This window comes from Spodoptera frugiperda, chromosome 30 (genome assembly GCF_023101765.2).
Source record: "Spodoptera frugiperda isolate SF20-4 chromosome 30, AGI-APGP_CSIRO_Sfru_2.0, whole genome shotgun sequence".
NCBI lineage: Eukaryota > Metazoa > Arthropoda > Insecta > Lepidoptera > Noctuidae > Spodoptera > Spodoptera frugiperda.
In genome coordinates, this window is record NC_064241.1 from 6,693,136 (window position 1) to 6,713,598 (window position 20,463).

The 20,463-nt window shown below is 33.4% G+C and overlaps 1 protein-coding gene across 3 annotated transcripts in view; it reads left to right on the forward strand.

Annotated features, from left to right (window-relative positions):
* The window catches only part of LOC118270059 (tachykinin-like peptides receptor 86C), a 101,306-nt gene that overhangs the window by 28,083 nt on the left and 52,760 nt on the right, over positions 1-20,463 (forward strand). For all 3 annotated transcript variants that reach the window (XM_050707096.1, XM_050707095.1, XM_050707097.1), the window contains exon 4: positions 1,314-1,527. In XM_050707096.1, coding sequence (XP_050563053.1) covers positions 1,314-1,527 — 214 coding nt within the window. The remainder of the gene's footprint in view (positions 1-1,313; positions 1,528-20,463) is intronic.

Here is a 20,463-nt window from a genome sequence, read left to right on the forward strand (position 1 = left end):
GTGAACGTAGTGTCCGTAAGTAGAAACACAGCCAGTTAAAGATTAGATTTTAAAAAAATCGATATTAAATTAAATTATTTTCGCGAATTAAAAGCCACTAATTATAAGTGACCCGGTTGTGGCCACTTTAAGAATTTTGTCGACTTTGAGGCTTTCTTAACTTATGGTTTTTGTTATCACGAACATATTTCTTGTAAAAAGTCATTTAACATGTATTAACCTTGCCTAAGAAAACCCTTTTTTTAAAGAACGTCCAATAGAAAAATAACTGTATAAAAAAGAAAAAAAGGGAGTTTGTGCCATTTTTGGCCAGATTCGTGCCATTTCTGGCCACGGTTGTGTGCCAGTTCTGGCCATCAAAAAATACAATAAAAGTAATCAAAATTTTGTAATTAAATTTGACATTTTAGAAACAATGGTTTTCATTTAGTTTGGAAAATATGAAATATTATTACTTCACTTGAATTTAACTTACAAATAAAGAGATCAACATTTATATGGCGTAGGTAAAAGTACACTGACCTCCCCTTTGTGTGAAGGCAATTTATTGCATCTCTGAAAATGAAAAATATGTATTTGTTGATATGTAAAGCCAAGGAAAAATAATAAATAAATTACGATAAATGACTAGAAGTGGGGCGTCTATGTACAAAAGTTTTGGCCAGCCGTGTGGCCAGAGATGGAGAAATTCATAATTTTGTCTCCATTAGTGGCCACCTTCTAATAATCCCACTTCAGAAACATATGGCGACAAAATAACTTTAGTTCCACTTAGACAATATATTCTTCATGTAGTATTAACATAAACATCCAAACAATAAGCAAAGATTTAAAAAATAAAAACCAAATCCTCACCCGCTCGCCTTAACCTTTTTGTTAAGATCTTAACAATTTCACCCTCAACTAAAAAGAATGACTTGTTGCATCGAAGTGAAGTTTGACATATCAAAGCTGCCAACGGTATCAGTGTCTCTAAAATTCAATATTTTAAATACGTACATCACAGAGTAATTTATTTGTCCATGCCTTAGTTATAAATATTTGAAGGCCCAAATGGCCACAAAGGGGTCGATGGCCACAACCGGGTCACTTGCCTTTAATTTGTAAATTATAATAAGTCTAGCTTTAGACAAATATTTAGTAATCTGATGTAGACTATGTAAAGGTAGAACACCTTTATATCTTTTCTTCACCTTTAAAACATAAACCTGGGTCTCAACCAAACATAGCCAATTAAAGCAGGTTATAAATCTGGCCACTTAAACCTTAGATTCAATTATCATAAAACCTTATTCTGGTTTATTTGTCCACAGCCCATCGTCGTATGAGGACAGTAACCAACTGTTTCCTCGTGAACCTCGCTTTCGCAGACTTGCTGATGGCTACCCTGAACGGAGCACCAAACTTCATATTTCTCGTGACTGCTGACTGGCCGTTCGGGTCAGTGACCTGTACTGCTAGCAACTTCACTGCCAACCTGACTGTATCTGCTGGAGTGTTCACACTGGTTGCTATCACTGTTGATAGGTAAGTCTTTTGCTTAAGTCGGTTTATTCCATTTTATTTTTTGTCAATTTTTAACCGACTTCCCAAAAAGGAGGAGGTTCTCAATTCGGCCAGTATATTTTTTTATGTTTGTTGAGATTACTGATATGCTCTGTTTTACACTAGATTTAAGGGTAGGGTCTTCGAAATTTGATTCTTCCACTGATTCATATGGCCAAAATTTAATTTCACTTTAAGATCTGTATAACACGTGTTCATATGAAAATAGGTATACCAAATAACGTATATTCGAATGAGGGACTAGTTTTTAAAAATAGTTTTCGAGATATCGACGTTCGAATATTTTCTGCCCAGATGAATCAGAAATTGTACCAGATGAATCTGTTGAACAATTGAAAATTGTATGTAAATGAGCTCTGTATTTATTTTAATTTCACGTTCTTTTAATTTCTTTTTAGCATACTATTTTCGAGTACTTTCGCACAGAAAAGTCACGAGCATTCATCATCACGCTTGCTCAGGGCGGATTAGCAATTTCAGACTACATATTAATTACATCCCTCAAAAAAAAGTTTTTAAATTATAACCTTTATAGCTAAGTTAATTTAAAAATAAGACTAGTAAAAAAATGGACAACGAAATCAATAATTTATTTTATGATTCATATGCGGTTTTGACCATACGAATCAGGCACAGATGAATCAGGATTTTGCTTACAATCATGCATAACTCATCGTATATACAGACTTCATTCTTGTCATTTTTCTAAACGAATGTATAACCAAAAAGCTTCACACGAAACATAGATTGAAGTTTTAAAACTGTAAAGTAAATTTTATAAAATAGGCATTGTAATCAGGATGCCATGTAAACCAAACACAGATGAATCAGATATTTACCTTCGTAACACCTGGATCTAAGCCGCACTTCCGCCTCCTAGCTTGTCCGTTGCACGCCTGGTTTCCCTCCGCACAGGAAGCCAGACTCTCATTATTAATACCCGACCAAGTATGGTCATTCGCAGCTTACGCTATATTAATCAGTATTATACGCCGGACACTTCTTATTTATTTATTTATAATCATACTAACATAGTTATAACGAATGCATATTTTTTTTGAAGAGGACAACTCATCTCCTTTCGATGTAATTATAATTTACATTGAAGTATCAAAGGGAAAATGCAAAATCGACTACTTTGTTCCGGAAAATGGCAAACGGACACGCCATATGAATCAGAAGAACAAGCTTTAAAAAATATATTTTGTACCTAGACTGCAATTATTTAAAAAATATTATTTGTCCTAGTAACTGATATAGCTAAACTATACTAAAAAAAATATTACATGCCGTTTTGTTAGTTGGTTTCAAAAATATTCCCATAGACATCGAAAATTTTGTCTCTGAAGAACTACCCTTAACAAGCTAATGAATAGGGTAGGTTAGTCTTAGGAAGACTAGCATTGCAAAAAAGTCCCCTAATATTATTTCTATTATCTTTCATGAATTTAGCAAGCCTCTGCGCCCTTCTAAAAAAAACCACTTAAGTAAAACACATTTTCCTACTTCATTCCAATGACATTTAGACCTAACTCACTTCATTATTAACCAACTTAAATGCCATACCGTACCAAAATTAGCAGATTTTCGTGTGAAATATTAATTTTCGTAAGTGAAAAAGTACTTAAATATTTTGTACATTTCCAATTAACTTGAGAATAAACCGAGCCGTGATTAAAGTGTAGTACCTTCATTAGGCCGAGAGCCCGCTACAGTGGTACCTAGGGCGAATAAAATTCTAATTTTATTCGTCATCTTTTTTTTCGTGTTCATGAACCCTTGTACTAAAATGTTCCTAATATTTAATGTATAAGAAATTGTTACTGTGTAATAAGGTAAGGTATTTATTATACATTTATCGAAAAGATAGGTTATATACATACATAACCTCACGCCTGTCTCCCATGGGGGTAGGCAGAGATAATGGAACGTCAATTGCTACGAAAAGGTAGATTGGGCTGCTTAAACGTGGATTGTTATACTTTTATTACTGAACAAATCTGATTATGTAATTTAGAATAGTTTATTACTAGAAAACGATAAAGTGGTAAATTAAGGAAAACTGAAAATTGGAAAATACATCATAAAATGTTTAGTCCAATTTGAAATTCAGACTCGAAATTTAGTTCTATAAAATGTGGCCGCAAACTTGATATGACTACATCTATACATATAATAAAATCGTAGAAAAGTGCTGTCTGTACATTGAAAATAAAAATAAAAAAAATAGCAGGGGTTATTGTTATGTCGATGTCGAACCCAAAAATGTAATTAACTTTTTTTTTGTCTGTTTGTCTGTTTGTCTGTTTATCTGTTTGTCTGTTTGTCTGTTTGTCTGTTTGTCTGTTCGTCTGTGCGCGCTAATCTCAGAAACGGCTGATCCGAGTTGGATGCGGTTTTCACGAATATATTGTGGGATGCTTAAATTTACATTTAGTGTTTGTTTCATGTCAATCGGTTCATAAATAAAAAAGTTATGTCAAATTAAAGAATCACGTCGAACATTCTATGCTTATACCATTAATCTCCGCAACTATTTGACGGATTTGGTTGAAATTTGGTACAGATATAGTTTAGAACCTTAGAAAGGACATAGATATATTTTTATTTCAAAAATCAAAAAATAAAAATAAGAAATAAATTATTTATAAATAATTCTATGTCGATCGTTACACGACTTCGGTTCATGTTATTGTTTTAATTTATCGAAAAAAAGTAAATAAATAGTAAAAAGGTATGAAAAAAATAATATCAATATAATAAAACATTTAGTACAAAGAAAATGCTCTAACGGAGTATAGATAATTCTATGTCGATCGTTACACGACTTCGGTTCATATTATTGTTTTAATTCATCGAAAAAAAGTAAATAAATAGTAAAAAGGTATGAAAAAAATATAATATCAATATAATTAAACTTTTAGTACAAAGAAAATGCACGAACGGGGTATAAATAAATACAGTAGAACTCCAATTATCCGAATTAATGGGGACCGGACCCATTCGGATAATCAAATATTCGGATAATCGGATTTTTTCAAAAAATTGCCATTGAAGAGAATAAAAGCTACGTTTTGATATTGCACTATTTTTTTATTGAATTAAATTGCGGGGGAAGTCAGCGTAGGCACAACGGCAAGTTGAGACAAGTCAAGTCAAGACTTGACAAACACTGGCTTCGCGGGGGGGGAGAATAATAGCGCACCATTTTTTGACAATTTTTGTGATTCGGATAATCGGCGATTCGGATAGTCGGAGTTCGGATAATTGGAGTTCTACTGTAATCCAAGTTGTCTTTATCCTCGATAGATGGCGTTGGGATCGAAATAGATCGCGCTATGGTTTCGTTACATTCATTTGGTTGGGTATCGGCCGAGCGCTTCGGTACTATCGTAGAAAAAGTGTATTATCAGTCGTATGATTATTTGTCTGTAGTGGTCCTGCTGTTTCGTATATTCTAAATTGGTTTCGTTGTATTTGTCAATTAATAAGTTTATTTGTTGGGTTTTCCTGGTTTTTTGGTTAAACTATTTAACGTAGGTTTAGTTTGATATCGATTATTAGTAGTTACTGTAGTTAGTTTTTTTAACCTTTTGAACGCCAATGGCATGAATAGATGTCATGCGCAAGCGTGCCCTGTGAGCCACCGACATCTATAGATGCATAGAAACAGATCACAGAGAAAAACAAAATAAACACATTCGATAACATTTTGGAATCCCTAATATTTTCAGGGTTATTTCGTTGAATTTTTATTTTTATTTTTATTTTCGTTGCTTGGCGTGGAGGGCACAGCGAAGCGTTTATGCTCTGGCGGTCAAAAGGTTAATAAAATTGTAAGTCTAATTTTTTTTTTTAATTAGATTAGATTTAAGTCGTTTCTTTTAAATTATTTAGTTTAAGCTTGGTTATTATAGCATAGAGGATAGGTTGTAATATAGTTTCTTTTTTAATTGTTATAAATTCGTAATTCGTAGCTTTCTTTAGTTTTAAGTTAGTTTAAGTCCGTTTTTAAACTATTTTTTCAATGCCCTAAGTGAGTATACATCTATTAAATTCAAACGCAGAGCTCATTATGTTGATTTTTGAAGAGTTCCCTGGAATATCTTCCACATCTCATTTTTGAAGAGATCCCGCGAGATCGGGAACTATGTGGTTAAAACCAAAAATTTGCCGGAAGTCACTATTCCACGCGAACGAAGTCGCGGGCAAAAGCTAGTGTATGAATAAAATCTATAGTTCAGCCCACATAATGGATTGTCACCACAAAAATTCATAGCCAGTGGCCAACTATAATTAACTTTCAGTTTTTCTGAGAACGACAGAATGAAAAAATGGAATATGGCACGATAATATAGACGTAGAAAGGACATGTCACTCTTGATAAATCGAATTCCAATATTCAGTGTTATTTCCTAGAGGACACTCGATAGTTAGGTACATGTGAATGAAATACGTGAAAAGATCAAATATTATTTTTACGTTGCAAAATAAATATACTGCAAATAAATGATGATCAAAGTAAAGTAAAGTAATTCATCATTTATTTAATACATCTATGCGTTTATTTTTTATTAAAATGGGCAGGTAGAGGTTACCATACGCTTATAGTAAAACCTGTGTTTGCATGAGCATACAAACATATCAGGTAGTCGGCAGAGATGACGGACCATCGTGAGACGGGCTCGATCGGCTCGACGAGTAAGAGTGAGAGTAAGAGTGAGAGTGAGAGTGAGATTGAGAGTGAGAGTAAGAGTGAGAGTGAGAGTGAGAGTGAGAGTGAGAGTGAGAGTGAGAGTGAGAGTGAGAGTGAGAGCGACATAGGTTTCACTCCTCCACAAGCAGACGGATATATTTTTTCTCCACATCTATAAAGCCTATTATAAAAATCTGAAAACAACCAGACAACAAACTACAAACAGGCCTAACTCATAATAAATACCCATCTTAATAAGTCAACCTGAATAATAACACTTTGAAATACTATAGGTATTTTATTCTATGCCATCTCACTGAAGTGTTCTAGTGTCGTATCTACAAAAGACTACCGACCTAATTGTATCGAACTTGAAACCGTATCAACCTACGTCTAAATACCTACCGTTCTTACTCCTAACTAGCTGTGACCACTACAAGGTTAGACGAGATCAACTTGGTCTAGTCTGAACTACTTTGTCTAGACTAAACAAAGTAGTTTGGGCTAGTTTTCAGCTAATATTCGGTGCAAATATTGTGCCTAATATTAGATGTAGTTGGATGGGCGATCTTAGGTATCTATTGTATATTCTTTCACTTATATTTTTATGAAAAAGGTAACATCTAACTTTACTTAATGTAACACCTTTTAATTTTGAAAAGGATATACATAATGTCACACCCACTTTTCACCAATAAATACTTTGTCCTGGGCTGAGATCCTCGTACGATATTCAGTAAGAGTGTCTATTACATAATCTTTTCTTAATAGAGCAAAATATGTTTCCACTATAATGAGTTTAAAACATTTTAAACTCGTTATTATACTTCAACATAATGTAATCCATAAACGCTTCAGGTAATTATATTTTACAAAAAAGTTCTTTATGAAATACTTTGTGCTCTGACTAAAAGTTGAAAATGCCTTTCGAAACCATCAAAAACATAAAAGAGGTTTTAGTTGTTTGCTACTTTACTTTGATTCAAATTCCTAAGCAAAAAGAATGTTCAAAAAGTAAAACTTTAAATACTCTTGTTTTTAAATCCGCTAAGCTTTTTTTTCGAGGGGGGAAAATCATCCAATGACTTCTCCCGCCTTGGACGAGTCGAGAAGGAGTGTCAGACTCCCCGGTACACCCAGGCTAGGTAGTCCGCAGCTCGAATCAGCTAAGCCTAAAACACAATTACGTAACGCGAATGTCCTAATTTTTACAGTTTCTTGTATTGTTTTACTACGGTACCCGATACAAGGCGATGTCTTCTCAAAACCCGTACTTTAGTAGTCGTAAATTCAGACCCACTATCCCTTATTTTATTTCCCAAACAGCCGGAGACAAATTCCGCTAACAAGATACTTTCTTCGCATTTTATGTTCTAATAACTTCCTTATTTACTTTAACTTTGCTTACTACTTAGTGTGAGCGAACTTTGGGTCAGTACCTCCAAAAGTTTCTTTTGGGTCCCTTTTAATCAATCAAGTTATATCGTGTTCTTGCAACGTAAATAATAAATAAAACGCAGATGTACTGCATACTAAGAACGAATGAGCGATTAGTTTCTCATTGTTCGTACTGAAATTGCGAAGTTTATATGCTCGCGGAGTTTGTTAAATGAAAGGTGGTGTGGGACCCACTGATGTAATATTTTAACATAAAAAATAAATAAATATATATGATTTGGTACCATTTTCTTGTATTTTGTCAGAACTTTTAAGTAATCTATGATATTGCAACAGTGATGACCCGCAGGTATTTTAATGTTTAGTTAATTTAAAATGTTATTAGATAGATAAGTTTAGAGTACGATGGTGCTGACGTAGCCTATTAGTTAATAGCCCAAAAACCATAGAACAAAAAAAAAAGTACAATTTGTTACTTTGCTGTTGCCCTTTAATGTTATTGTGAAAGTTTTGTTTTGAAAGGGCTTCCAAGTTTGTATCACTGTTTGGAATGAAGATAAATTACTTGTATGTTAGTTAAAAATTCCCTGTTTTTTAATAATGAATAATTAGTATATAAATCAGTTCGGAAATTAAAATAAGTAGTCTTAAAACTTATTTATATAATCACTCAACTAAGTAAGCAGACAATTATACACACCTTGAAACTAATTTCATATCTTGTTTTAATAAAGAGACACTTCACTCTACGTCTGAAGCTAGCAACACCTCTGTAAACTCCGTGGTGTGAAACCTACATTCCACATACGACTGTAATCACTTTCTATGTTAGCTGTTAGAGTAATTGCTAACCTAATACTGTCAGCATAAGGTACACGAACTACAAAGCACCTTTAAACAATTTAAAGGTGTTAAACAATAATAAATAAAACAAAATATATTATGACTTTTACGTTTGACACAAAATAGAAAATAATATTATGCTCTTAAAAAAATAAGTTTTCTCATTTCTGTCAAGATATGTGGACAATTTATTTTTTTGTTTCCACCTTCTATTCTCTTCTTGATCTTATAAAACCTTCTCTGAAGTCTGAAAAATACTATGCCAAACCGCATCAAAATCGGTTCAAGCAAACGCGAGATAATCGCGCGCAAACATACATACGTACATACATACAGGTGAAACCAATAACCTCTTTTTTTTTTTGAAGCCGGTTAAACCTTAAGAGAATCCTTGCTTCTTATAGCAATGATTTCTTATAACGTGCAATACAGAATGGGAACTACTTAGCTCACAATAGATACGAAGTAGTTATAACGCAGATCTTATTTCGTAAAATAGCGAATCGTGAGAAATAACCTTAAGACATAAAAACTAACCGAGTGTGTTACAATGATATTGTGTTACGAGGCGTGTTTCTAAGAAAACTTGTATCTAGTAGGAATATGAATCTTGTGACATCGAACATAGAATTCTGTTTCGCTAATGCTCTATTGGATATTAGTGATAAAATTAATGGCTATTGCTGGAACGCTAGGTCAATGTAGTAAAAGTAGTTTCACACTTCGATCTTTCTGTAAATATAAAAAGTCTGTATAGCACCTAATAGATTGTTAATTACTACCCGAGGTATCTTGGGCCTTAGTCTGCTATTACAATTGTGTCAGAATGGTCGATCATTGAGCAGTGCAAGAGGGACAGAGCTATACAACCTACGTAGCTGCGTCCCTCTCGCACTGCTCAATGATCGACCATTCTGACACAATTGTAATAGCAGACTAAGGCCCCTTATGTAACTGGCCAAAATGGCTCCATAATAACTGCCATCAAACAGAGCATCATTTCATTTTTAAGACTGAGAGTGCTTCGGTAATTACCCAAGTACAAGAACTGTACTAAAAGCCTCTTCCATTTTCTTGCGGTAGTGACAAGGGATTTAAGATGCTTTTAATAATGTAATATGAAGAAACTTAACTATTAAATATATGGTGCCTTTCACTGTTACTTTTTCTTTTGTATTTTTTCCGTTTTTAATCTCTTATGCTCCGTTTGTCTGCGAAATGCTTCCGTCAATATTAGCAGTTGTTTTATTATTCAGTCTCGCTATCTTCTTACATGTTCATTATACACGAATGTCTAGAAAGTATTTCTAACAGTCGAAGGTGGTTTCCTTAACAAAAGTGATATACGTTCTGAAGAAAAAAATTAGTGTTCAAACATAATAATAATATGACCATTTGGAAGGTCCTTCGGTTATTGGCACGATTAGCTTTTATTGAATACCGAAAGCTGCTCATTTTATTGGTTTTATTGGCAAATATAGGCATACTAAAACCCCTGTCTAGTACTTAATACTCGTAAATATTCCTTACAGTTAGGTGTTCACGTCACGAATGAGAACTGTTCTACATCCTACGCGAAATGTAATGAATAGAAATTACGTAATGGCTCTGCTAGTTTAGGAAATTTAGGAGCTATTCAGTTACCTTACGTTAGTAAATTACTTCACACGTTCGCCCTCAGTAAACGAGATGTCATTATTTTAATTAGCTGTCAAAATCAAAGGACTTTGTTTTCATAGTCATTTACTTATTTAATTGTTAAGACGTTATTATGTAATTTACTTAAGCTGGACAATGCAGCGGCTGAATGCCATTTCGTTACGTTAAACCCTTTACATAATTTTGAGGTTAGTTTGCCAAGTTTTTAATAAAATTTATTATGTTTTATGTGCCAACTTGGCGTTTTGCTTGCGGATTAAATAAATGTGTGTGTCACTTTTACAAAATGGTGGTCGGTTATCGAAAATTTCTTTGGAAATGGCCCGTCATGGTATGCGACATGTCGTGAGGAAAATTTTGAATAAGTACTAGCAAGATGACGTGGCCAGTAAGGGAGAGGATATTGGAATGACGGTTGACAGAGATATATGGAGAAAGGTAGCTTTTTGAGTTGATACGAGTACAAATTCAATTTGTAAAAAGGTGACGTGACAAAAGTTGATGTGTAGTGTACGTGTCTTGAAACTATTTTGGAAATTGTAGACCATTTAATAATTTCGTTTGGTTTTGTTTAGTCTATTATAACTTGTATTTTGAAGACCCGTTTAAGAAATGTAGTACCCCCTTTTGAGGGGGACAAATCTGCCAATGATGTTTCAACCTGGATGAAGTGAGTAAAAACCCCCTGTTCCAACTCCTGCTTTTCGACCCGGGGCACTGGCAACCCGTTAAGTCTTCCGCGGCTCCGGAGTACCACTTAAAATAAGTATTTCTGAAGTTTAATATGAAAAGTTATATTTTTGTAAGCAAAAAAGTGATATTTTGTTACTATCTTTTGTTAAAGCCCTTGAATATGAAACCTATATGATAAGATAAAACCATGAACCCTATATGCATAAGTACATATTGTCATATCCCCGAATATCCCAAATTCTGTGAAGATGAGATTTTTCCAAATGTTTGAGCAATAAGGTCGAAGTATGTACTTGGAAACCTATGTACATAGGATTGATAGTCCTTGAAATACTTTTTGGTCGAATACTTTACTTTATCAAGCCTTAAAATGTTTGGGGTTTTATTGTTATGTATCTATTATGTGTTGGTAAAAGTATTGGAGCCGGTATATGCGGAAGGCAGTCGAGTAACAAATATGATATAAGTTTGGGTTAATGGTCGATGTTTTTACTAGCAAATAAAGTTTTTTGTAATAAAATATAGTAATTGTCCTTCAAGACAGAAACAGAACAGAAGTAATTAATTCTATCTCCATAATTGGAATAGTGCACAAGTTCATAGTGTCCCTTTTGTCGAGAATTTTGCTACTTCGCACTATTTACAAAACTGTTGATCAAACCATCTCCTCCGACAGTTTCGATCCGATTAGACCTTCGAGCCTTCAGAAAAGACCCTTTTAAAAGGCCGGTAGCCCATTTATAACTCCTCTGGTGTTGCGGTTGGACACTACTCGCCCTAAGAAAACAATCAGCACCATGTTTAAAAACATGACAGTTTATTTTGTCCAAAAATCCTCTTTAGTTTATTCTACTTAGCGGTCCATCAGTCCCTTTAATATCCCAAAGAATTTACTCCTTTTGTTTTTCAATCGGCAGTTGGTCGAAAAGTTTCTTTTGTTTCCAGTTCATCTGTAGATGTATCAATCATTTTGTGATTTCCCATTTATCATTTAGTGACGAAAGACGTAGCTACTATTTTACGTTCAGACTTCGCAGAATTGTTATAGAATCAAAATGGATGATGTTCAATGTTTCAAATTAATATTTTTACAATAATTATTAAATAATTTAGTATAATAAGTATATGTAGTTTAAAATGAAATGGGTATATGGAACGATAAAAGCCAAGTGCATTTTTTTTTAATATAGTTAGTATTTTTATGTTATAAACTGGTGAACGAGCAGACGGATCACCTGATGGTATGAAATCACCGCCGCTAATGTACACTTGAAACACCAGAGACGGGTCGTTTTCGGTAAGGCCGTGGTATCACTCCGGTCGAGCCGGCCCATTCGTGCCGAAGCATGACTCTCCCACACTTTATAGAGTTACTAGGCAATTGATAATTTCACTGTAATAAAACGTAGCCTATTGTCAGAAACTGGCTTTAATTCCAGACATATACTGCCGGCATATTCTGTGAGTCGTATCCTAATGAAAATAAATGTTTCCGCGTGTCTCAGTGAAGTAAAAGAGCTTTATCATTTAGGGTCCGTTTGTGTTTACGCACCCTGATAGTATTAGCGTGTTAAACAAATAAATTGGCTACAAAGTTAGGTCCCGTAATAGGCCTGTCAATAAGTCTTTTTAATCTGTTCTCAAAACATTAAATACACAAGACAATGTATTGCATATTTTTTTTTATTTGCTATTCTAAGTATATTTTTGTCGTTGGTATTTAATTTACGAAAAACACCCTTTGTCAATAAATTCTAGTTTTCATGGTCAAAACTTTTAGCTATTTTTTAAACTCACTCACTTTATTTGGTAATCTGTGTGACAGGGTTTCCTAGTGGAGATACCAGTCTCCCACAAATATTTAAATTTATTATATTTTGTAAACATAGTTTTAAGTCACATTTGTGGAAGAGGAATCAATTATTATTATTGATTATTATTTTTTAAACGTTATCTGAGACACAGTCTTATGGAATAATGGTTTCCAATAATCACCAAAAGTCTTTCACTCCACTCATTAAGTACACCGTTAGTCAATTCTGATACAAAGTTTCCTGGGATATACATAATTATGTAATATTGCTATGTGCTAGGGGATACACGTGTTAAAGCCATGCAATGTTAGGTACTTTGTAAAGCTTATACCGTATCGACATGTTGACAGGCTTGCTGCGTGCATGACATACGGAATATTTTATTTTGTACCCTATTTTGTTTCCACGTTTGTTGTTGTTTTGTTTAGTTTTATTGAGTGCATTTTGTTTTAAAGTTGATTAGAATAATGTATTACTGTCGTACTAAAAGTCATTAAATGGTTACTTAACCCAGTTCAGTTAGCAAATGTTATCGGAAAAAAATCGTTTAGTACGGAATCGTTTAAGTAATCATTAAATGTTTATAAGTAGGTACAGGAGTAAGAGATTAGTAATATTAGCTAGATGATTCGACGCTTCACTGTATTCTATTTTCGAAGAAAGATTTTTTCATGTTAGTAAACATCTTCGGGACATGAAATAATTGAACTCCCTCATTTATGAGATGTATGTCGTGAATATTTAAGATTGTGTGAGGCTAATGAATTAATTTTAAGTAATAAAAATTATTGTACTTTTTTGTCAAAGATTTCACTTTACCTGCATAATGCGTTGTTGGATTGATTTTCTACTAAATAAATAAATACCTACGTCAAGAAGTCACAAGAATGATAGCAAATAATCCTCTTACTAGTATCAAAAGTCAGTTTACATTAGCATAGTTACCGTACATTTGCATACCAATCGAAAATCACATGACGCTCTAAAATCTGGTATGGAAACTGACACGCTAATGTGCTAATGGCTACTGCAAAGTGTTCAGAATTCATCAACAAGTGACCGAAATTGGAAATCAGAATGCCATTTGACTATTAATGGGATGCGATTTTTTATTGGTGACTTGATAAATCCCAATGCGTGCCTACTATACAATAAACTAATTAGTTTCAAAGGTTCCACAACAACATCAGATAAAGATGTTGTAGAATACATAAATATATAGTTGGTTACCTCCAAATTAATGCATCATGTCATAAATACACATCAATTGAGGACACTCATACACTTATCCCTTTATTAGAACTTTTCCACAGACACTTAACACAATCACCCACACAATAGCTTTTTCATTAATTATTCCATAACCCTCATTCAATTAATTTCTGTCAACATTCATATTAACTACCTATGATTAATGTTCAAACCTTCTCTGTGTGAAGAGGCCTTTGGTCAGCAGTCAAATCAAACCTTCAAGAAAAGAGCGTAATCCTTTTTAAAAGGCTGACAGCGCACCTGTGACTCCTCTGGTGTTACGGGTGTCTATGGCGACGCTGATCGCTTACCATCTGCTCGTTTGCCCCTATTCCATAAAACATATAGAAGTTAATAAACGAAATTAAATAAAGTCAAAACATTTTATTTTCATTATCACCACATCACCATTTACCTCTAAACGCAGGTAAATCTTTCTAATATTATCAGTTCAATTTAAAACCGTATATCCAAGAATAATTTTTAGGTCTCCAAGATTATATTAGTCCAGAAGCTGTGTGGAATCGACCTGATTTTACAATGTAGCTAATTATCAACACGTGTAGGAAAGTTAAACATTGTGATCTATTAACACTGTTAATAGGAAATGAGTGGCACGTGTAGCATTAATTTATTTTATAACAAACGATAGCAATTAGTATTACGATATCCTTTGTGTGCTATCCTTTCCTATGTGCCTATGTGTGTAACTTTATGTAATTGCATAATATATAAGATGGATAGACATAGGATAATGCCATTTTATCGACAGTTTGAACTAAGTTCTTCTTTGCTGATCATCATTTCAAAAATCCTATGTTCCAGTCCTATCCTCCGAATGTTTAAAGTTACAAAATATGTTTAAAATTATTCATGAGTAAATGAAATTTAAAAAAAAATCTTAAATAGAAATATTCGTATAAATTGAAGTATTCCTTTTCTATTTCTAAGTGAAATAATTCACAAATTGGATATATCTGAAATACATCAAATAAAACAGCATGAGTAGAATAGTAACAATGTAATAGAATAGTAAGTAGCATTCCTATTGCCACCCAGGTGCAAATGGCGCCGTCTCCCGCCTCTCTATTTTGTTTGCATATTTGCCAAAGCTGCAATATGTCTCAACCGAAGACAGATGGTGTATCAACAAGCTTTGTGTGATATATGACAATACTAGTTTATTATATGTAGTTTGGTCTTTCACAATACCATAATACGTTGGTACACATATATTGTTATGTATGTTACGAAACTGATTCTCTTATTAGTTCTTCATAGTATCAACATCAACTGCCTATAAGTGGTCACTGCTGATCAAAGGTGCTCGCACGGAGAAGGTTTGAGCATTAATCACCACGGTTGCTCAATGCGGGTTGGCGATTTCAAACTTATAATTAGAAATTATAAGCTCAGGTTTCCTGATGTTGCTTTTCTTCACCGTTTGTCAGTGGTGTCTTAATAATCTTAGAAAGTACATAGAACTCAGATAGGCGTCTTAAACCTCCGAGACACCACGACATATTCTTCGTAGTATTCGAATCTACACTTTAGAAATAGCACCTATTTATTTTGTGTTAGCACTAAGCTTCATTGGTAGAGCGACTAACGGGCAATTTTATTTAGGTATTGAAATAAATGCATTGAATTGGACTTTGAAAAGATACAAAATATTTTTTCCTGCTAAATTCAACCAAATCTTAATACAGCTTATTGTTATTGACAAAATTATTGTAAGATTGGCTGGACTTGATCCAATATTTGAGCAATCCCTTAGAGTTGATCCCATTTATAGTCTAACTACATTCCGTTCTGTTGTTCCCTGGAGAGGTATGTAGTGGTATGCACGTAATATCCCCACTTACCGGCGGTTATGTTATTAGTCTCGTGTTATGGAGCTATTACCTAGTATCATAACATACTACACAGTGCTGAATTAAGCACTGTGTATGATATATACCCTATGGATTGCTGTAAAGAATTGCAGATTATCTCACTTGTGTACTTAACTGATGTAAACTAAATGAATCAAAACATTAAAACCATTTAGTAAGTCAAAGTAGTTGTGGTCGAGTTTGAAATAACTCATTCTTACTAATATTACAAATGCGAAAGTTTGTAAGTTTGTATGTATGTTTGTCAATCATGGCCGGAAAAGCGGTTGAAGGGATCGGGATAAAATTTGGAAATAGAATATGGTCTGGAATAACATATAGTAAGCTAGTTTATAATATTGTAAACAATATGTATAATACTTTAACACTGAAAATGAAAACATCTACAAAAATATTAATATTGCCTCTTGTATGTAAATAAAAATTTAATATAATATTATGGAGCAACATTTACTAAAGAGTTTCTACTTTTACTTACTAGAAAAATGCGATTTTAGGCAATAAGTTTTAAGCCCTTAGGGTTGGTCGCCTAATGATGATTGTCATGTAAGATGATAGATTATGGTGTCATTATGGTTATCTACAGTGATAAATCTCAGACCATAAAAAATGTACTTCGAAAAAACCGAAGTAGAGTAGGTAGGAGTGCGGTTTTGACTTATAAGTATACTGTCAATACCATAACTGACAAAAAACAAATGATTTATGTTCTCTTTCTCCGGTTGGTCAGGAAACGAAAGATATTTTCAAGCATCGTTTCATAAGTACACAAATAACAGTATCTGTAAAATACGAGATTTTATTTCTAATCTAACACACATTTTTGATCCTTGCAACTTTTTATTAAACTTATTATTTAATTTCACGAGCAAAATCAATAGACAGAATTATAATATTAATAAATATTATGTCGCTTTTAAAAATAGTTCTGTCACTATAAATTCTTTGTAAAATGACAGAGATAGCACGATATTTAAGTACAACTTAAAATTTAGTAGCATTTCAGTTATCGGGGGTTAGACACTTTCCTTACATGGCAAAATTTCTCTCCGAGTAAAATAGCAAGATTTAGAATAGAAAATGGCCATTTCGACATTTCTAACATATTTTTAGTGTATCTCAAAAGCAGCTTGCAACTAAATTCAGCACTCTAAGCGTCCGTTTGCAGCGATCGACTTGTAAATTTGGCCAATATAAGGACCGTGTAAAAGAGGGATTCGGAGAGCGATTTATATTGTATCTTTCCTCGGTTTGAAGTGTATAATGTTATTATATTTATATAATAACTTGACTTAGGGTAGACTGGGGGCAGTAGTAACAGTGGACAATTGTAACATTGGCGATATTTTGACTATTAAGCCATTAACGCATGTGTGCGTCAGCCTGAATACGCGCAGGACACGTCCCGACCTGCTCACTAGCCAGCAGCGCGCGAGCTGCGAAACTGACGTGTTAACGACGAAGTTTTATTTTTGCAGCACCAAAGTAAGTTTTTCGTACTAATTAATTGTGTAATATCTAATTAAATTATCAATATTCTATCGAGATTTTTCATTAAGTCGCCTTCTGAGCTATTGTATTTTACGTAGCCTAATGCTTATTTAATAATATTTAGTATAGTATTAGTTATTTCAATTTTTCCACAGATTGTGTATTAAGGACATTTGTACCACTGACGACGGGGACAATTGAAACGTTACAATTGACCCCGTGTTACACTTGTCCACATGTCCAATTTCGGAAATTGGAAAAGGAAGACTGCAATATATAGATACCCCAGAAAAAGAACCTATACGTAGAGAAGCAGAAACAAGGAAAAAAGCAAAACAAATTAAAAAATTAAAATTCGGGAAAAAGGAAAGGGCAAAGGAATACGAAAGGGAGAGCAGCAAAAAGAGAAAAATATTGTTGAATCTGACGAAGACCTGCACTGCCGAAGAGTGGTTTTGTCTTGTTTTTGTAGAACTTTATTGATTAGTTTTTATTTATATTCTCTTTTGTCATTACTTTATTCAACTTGAGTTGTTTTGTTTGTTTTAGCAGAGTTTTAGTTTATTTCTAGATTGTTATAATTTAATATGCCAATGAATATGAGTCACGTGGATGGGGATATTTGTAACAGTGGACAATTGTAACACCATACAAACAGAAAAAAGTTGTTTAGTTCGTGTTTTATAAATGTTACAGAGCTATTACTAAACTTAAAACGAACAGTAAGGCTCCTAATTTTAATTTGTCAAATAAATATCGCTTTTGTTTGTTGAATAAAGCCAGAATAGCTATGTGCTTCTAGTTCAAATATAATTGTGTTCAGTTTAAATATTTAAAGAAATAACTTGTTTTTGTGATTAAATACTGATTCATAACTGATAAGACTGCAATTAAAAATTACTTCGAGTATTCCTACTCAACCCACTTGTGTTTTATTTCATAAAAATCTTTTGTTACAATTGACCACACGATGGGTACAATTGTAACAATCGCCCGCCTTGAGATCTAACTCAATTTTTAGGCTTCGTTTATAACATTAGTCAATTACGAGTAAAAAATACTTTAAATGAATAACTAGTGCCCCTAAATTCACTAATTATTTTTATAAAAACCAAATAGATTTTACACAAGAGCGCGTCAAACAAAATGTGTTACGTTGGCCCCCAGTCTACCCTAAGTCCTTAAGTATAAGGTTTAGTTTTGAAGATGAGTACCATCTACATATTTTATTTGTCAAAGAAATTGCTAATTCTCTTAATCACAAATAACTGTTTTAGAACGAACTTATGAGTTATGAAAAGACCTTATTTGTATACTATGAATGGAAGGAAAGTTTTAATACTGCGTCTTCCTATCCTTTATGAAATAAAAGGAGATTAAGCAATAAAGAGATTTGACTTAAAATGTACTAGCTATCACAAAAGGTGAGTATTAATAGCCAATATAAGGACGGACAAGAAAGTGAGTAAAATATCACTAGTAACACTTTTTGACGGATCACCTGAATGTTAGCAATCGCCACTACCTATGAACACCCGAAACCCCAAAGGCGTTACAAGTGCGTTGCCGGCCTTTTGGGGATAAGGAATTTAAGGGTTGCTGGAGAACCGGGGATTGGGAAGATATCGAATTTCCCCTCGGTAATTATGTCTCCAGTAATCTCACTTACACAACGTAAGCGTTGCTTCACGTCTGTTATCTGTGAGGCCGTGGTATCACTGGTTGAGGCGACCCATTAATGCCGAAGCATGGCTCTTCCACACAATATTAATATAACTCAACCCTTTGGGGAAAATGGCTTAACAAAAAGAAATATTCAATATTGAATAGTTTGTCGTCTACGCGTAACTGAATATAAAAGTCTATCCGAATGATTGATACGATTTCAAAATGCGCAACATTATAATGTACATGTGTGTTATGTAGCTATAAGTAGATATCTTTATTTAATGGACCAATCAATCATTGTAATCCTTATTATGTTATGTATTATTTACAATGGATTTATCAATACGTACTATAAGCAGGTACTTAGTGGTACATACATACTTAAACCAATATATTTGAGCGATAAATATAATATTAAAACTTTTGCTGAAAATGCCAAAATCTCGTCAAATACTAGGTATATTGAACTGACCAAAACTGGAAAGCAGTTGGTACTTACATTAAATCAAATAAGATCTATTTTTTATTCAAACACACATCATCAGCTTTATCATGTCTATTTATTTTTTGGATAACGAAATAACTTTACTTTTACTCATACTTCAAAGCCAAAAAAAAACTTAAGAATAATGATATTATACTCGTATATTTATAGTTCCATTACTACAATATTATAAGGTCAATGATTTCATAAGTACTCTTTTAATATTCAAGAAAAGTGCAATGAAAATGTCTTCGCACTTTTATCTTTGTGCAAACAAATCGTTTTAGTGCGATTGAACCTTTTAAGAACTAGTGTAGGTACCTAATTTAATACGTGATATGATTCCCAAGAGGGGCTTGAGTACGTACTTACATTGGGCCCGTAGATGTGTGATTTATCTCAACGTAAAATCCGAGATATATCCAGTTTTCTCTGCGAATTCACTTGTAACTCAAACCAGTAATCTGATTCGCACTTTTGTGTTTATCTTCGTAATCTCTCAGTGTTTCGTGTGATGTAGAATTCATTTTCTTTAACTTGAGTCTTCTACTTTTCTATAGGTGCTATCTAAGAGAAACGTTTTAGGGTTACATAGCTGAAAGGGGCCAAGGGGAAAAGAATCACATCCTTGTCCATCACTGTCAAGATCCTTTTTTTACTCAGGAACGTGCAAAAGCATTATGCAAAAGTTGTATCAAATATAAGTAGGTATTTTGTTCACCGTTATTCAAGTTTGGTATTTTTATTTTTTAAAGATAACACATAATTTTTTAAGTCCATATTTTAATCCTTTGACTTTTTAATGCACCCCATAGTTTTAGTAAAAATATTATGCTTCCAGAATTTTAAAGAAAACATTGCGTAAAATATTCCAATTTGTTATAGTATTACAAATACCGTTAGTGAGTGAAACCTAATTAAAGTCAGTTTCCTTACAAAGCGTAGATTTCTATGAAAAGAGAATAATTATAACAGAAGTTTCTATTGTTAGTATGGCATTGTTGA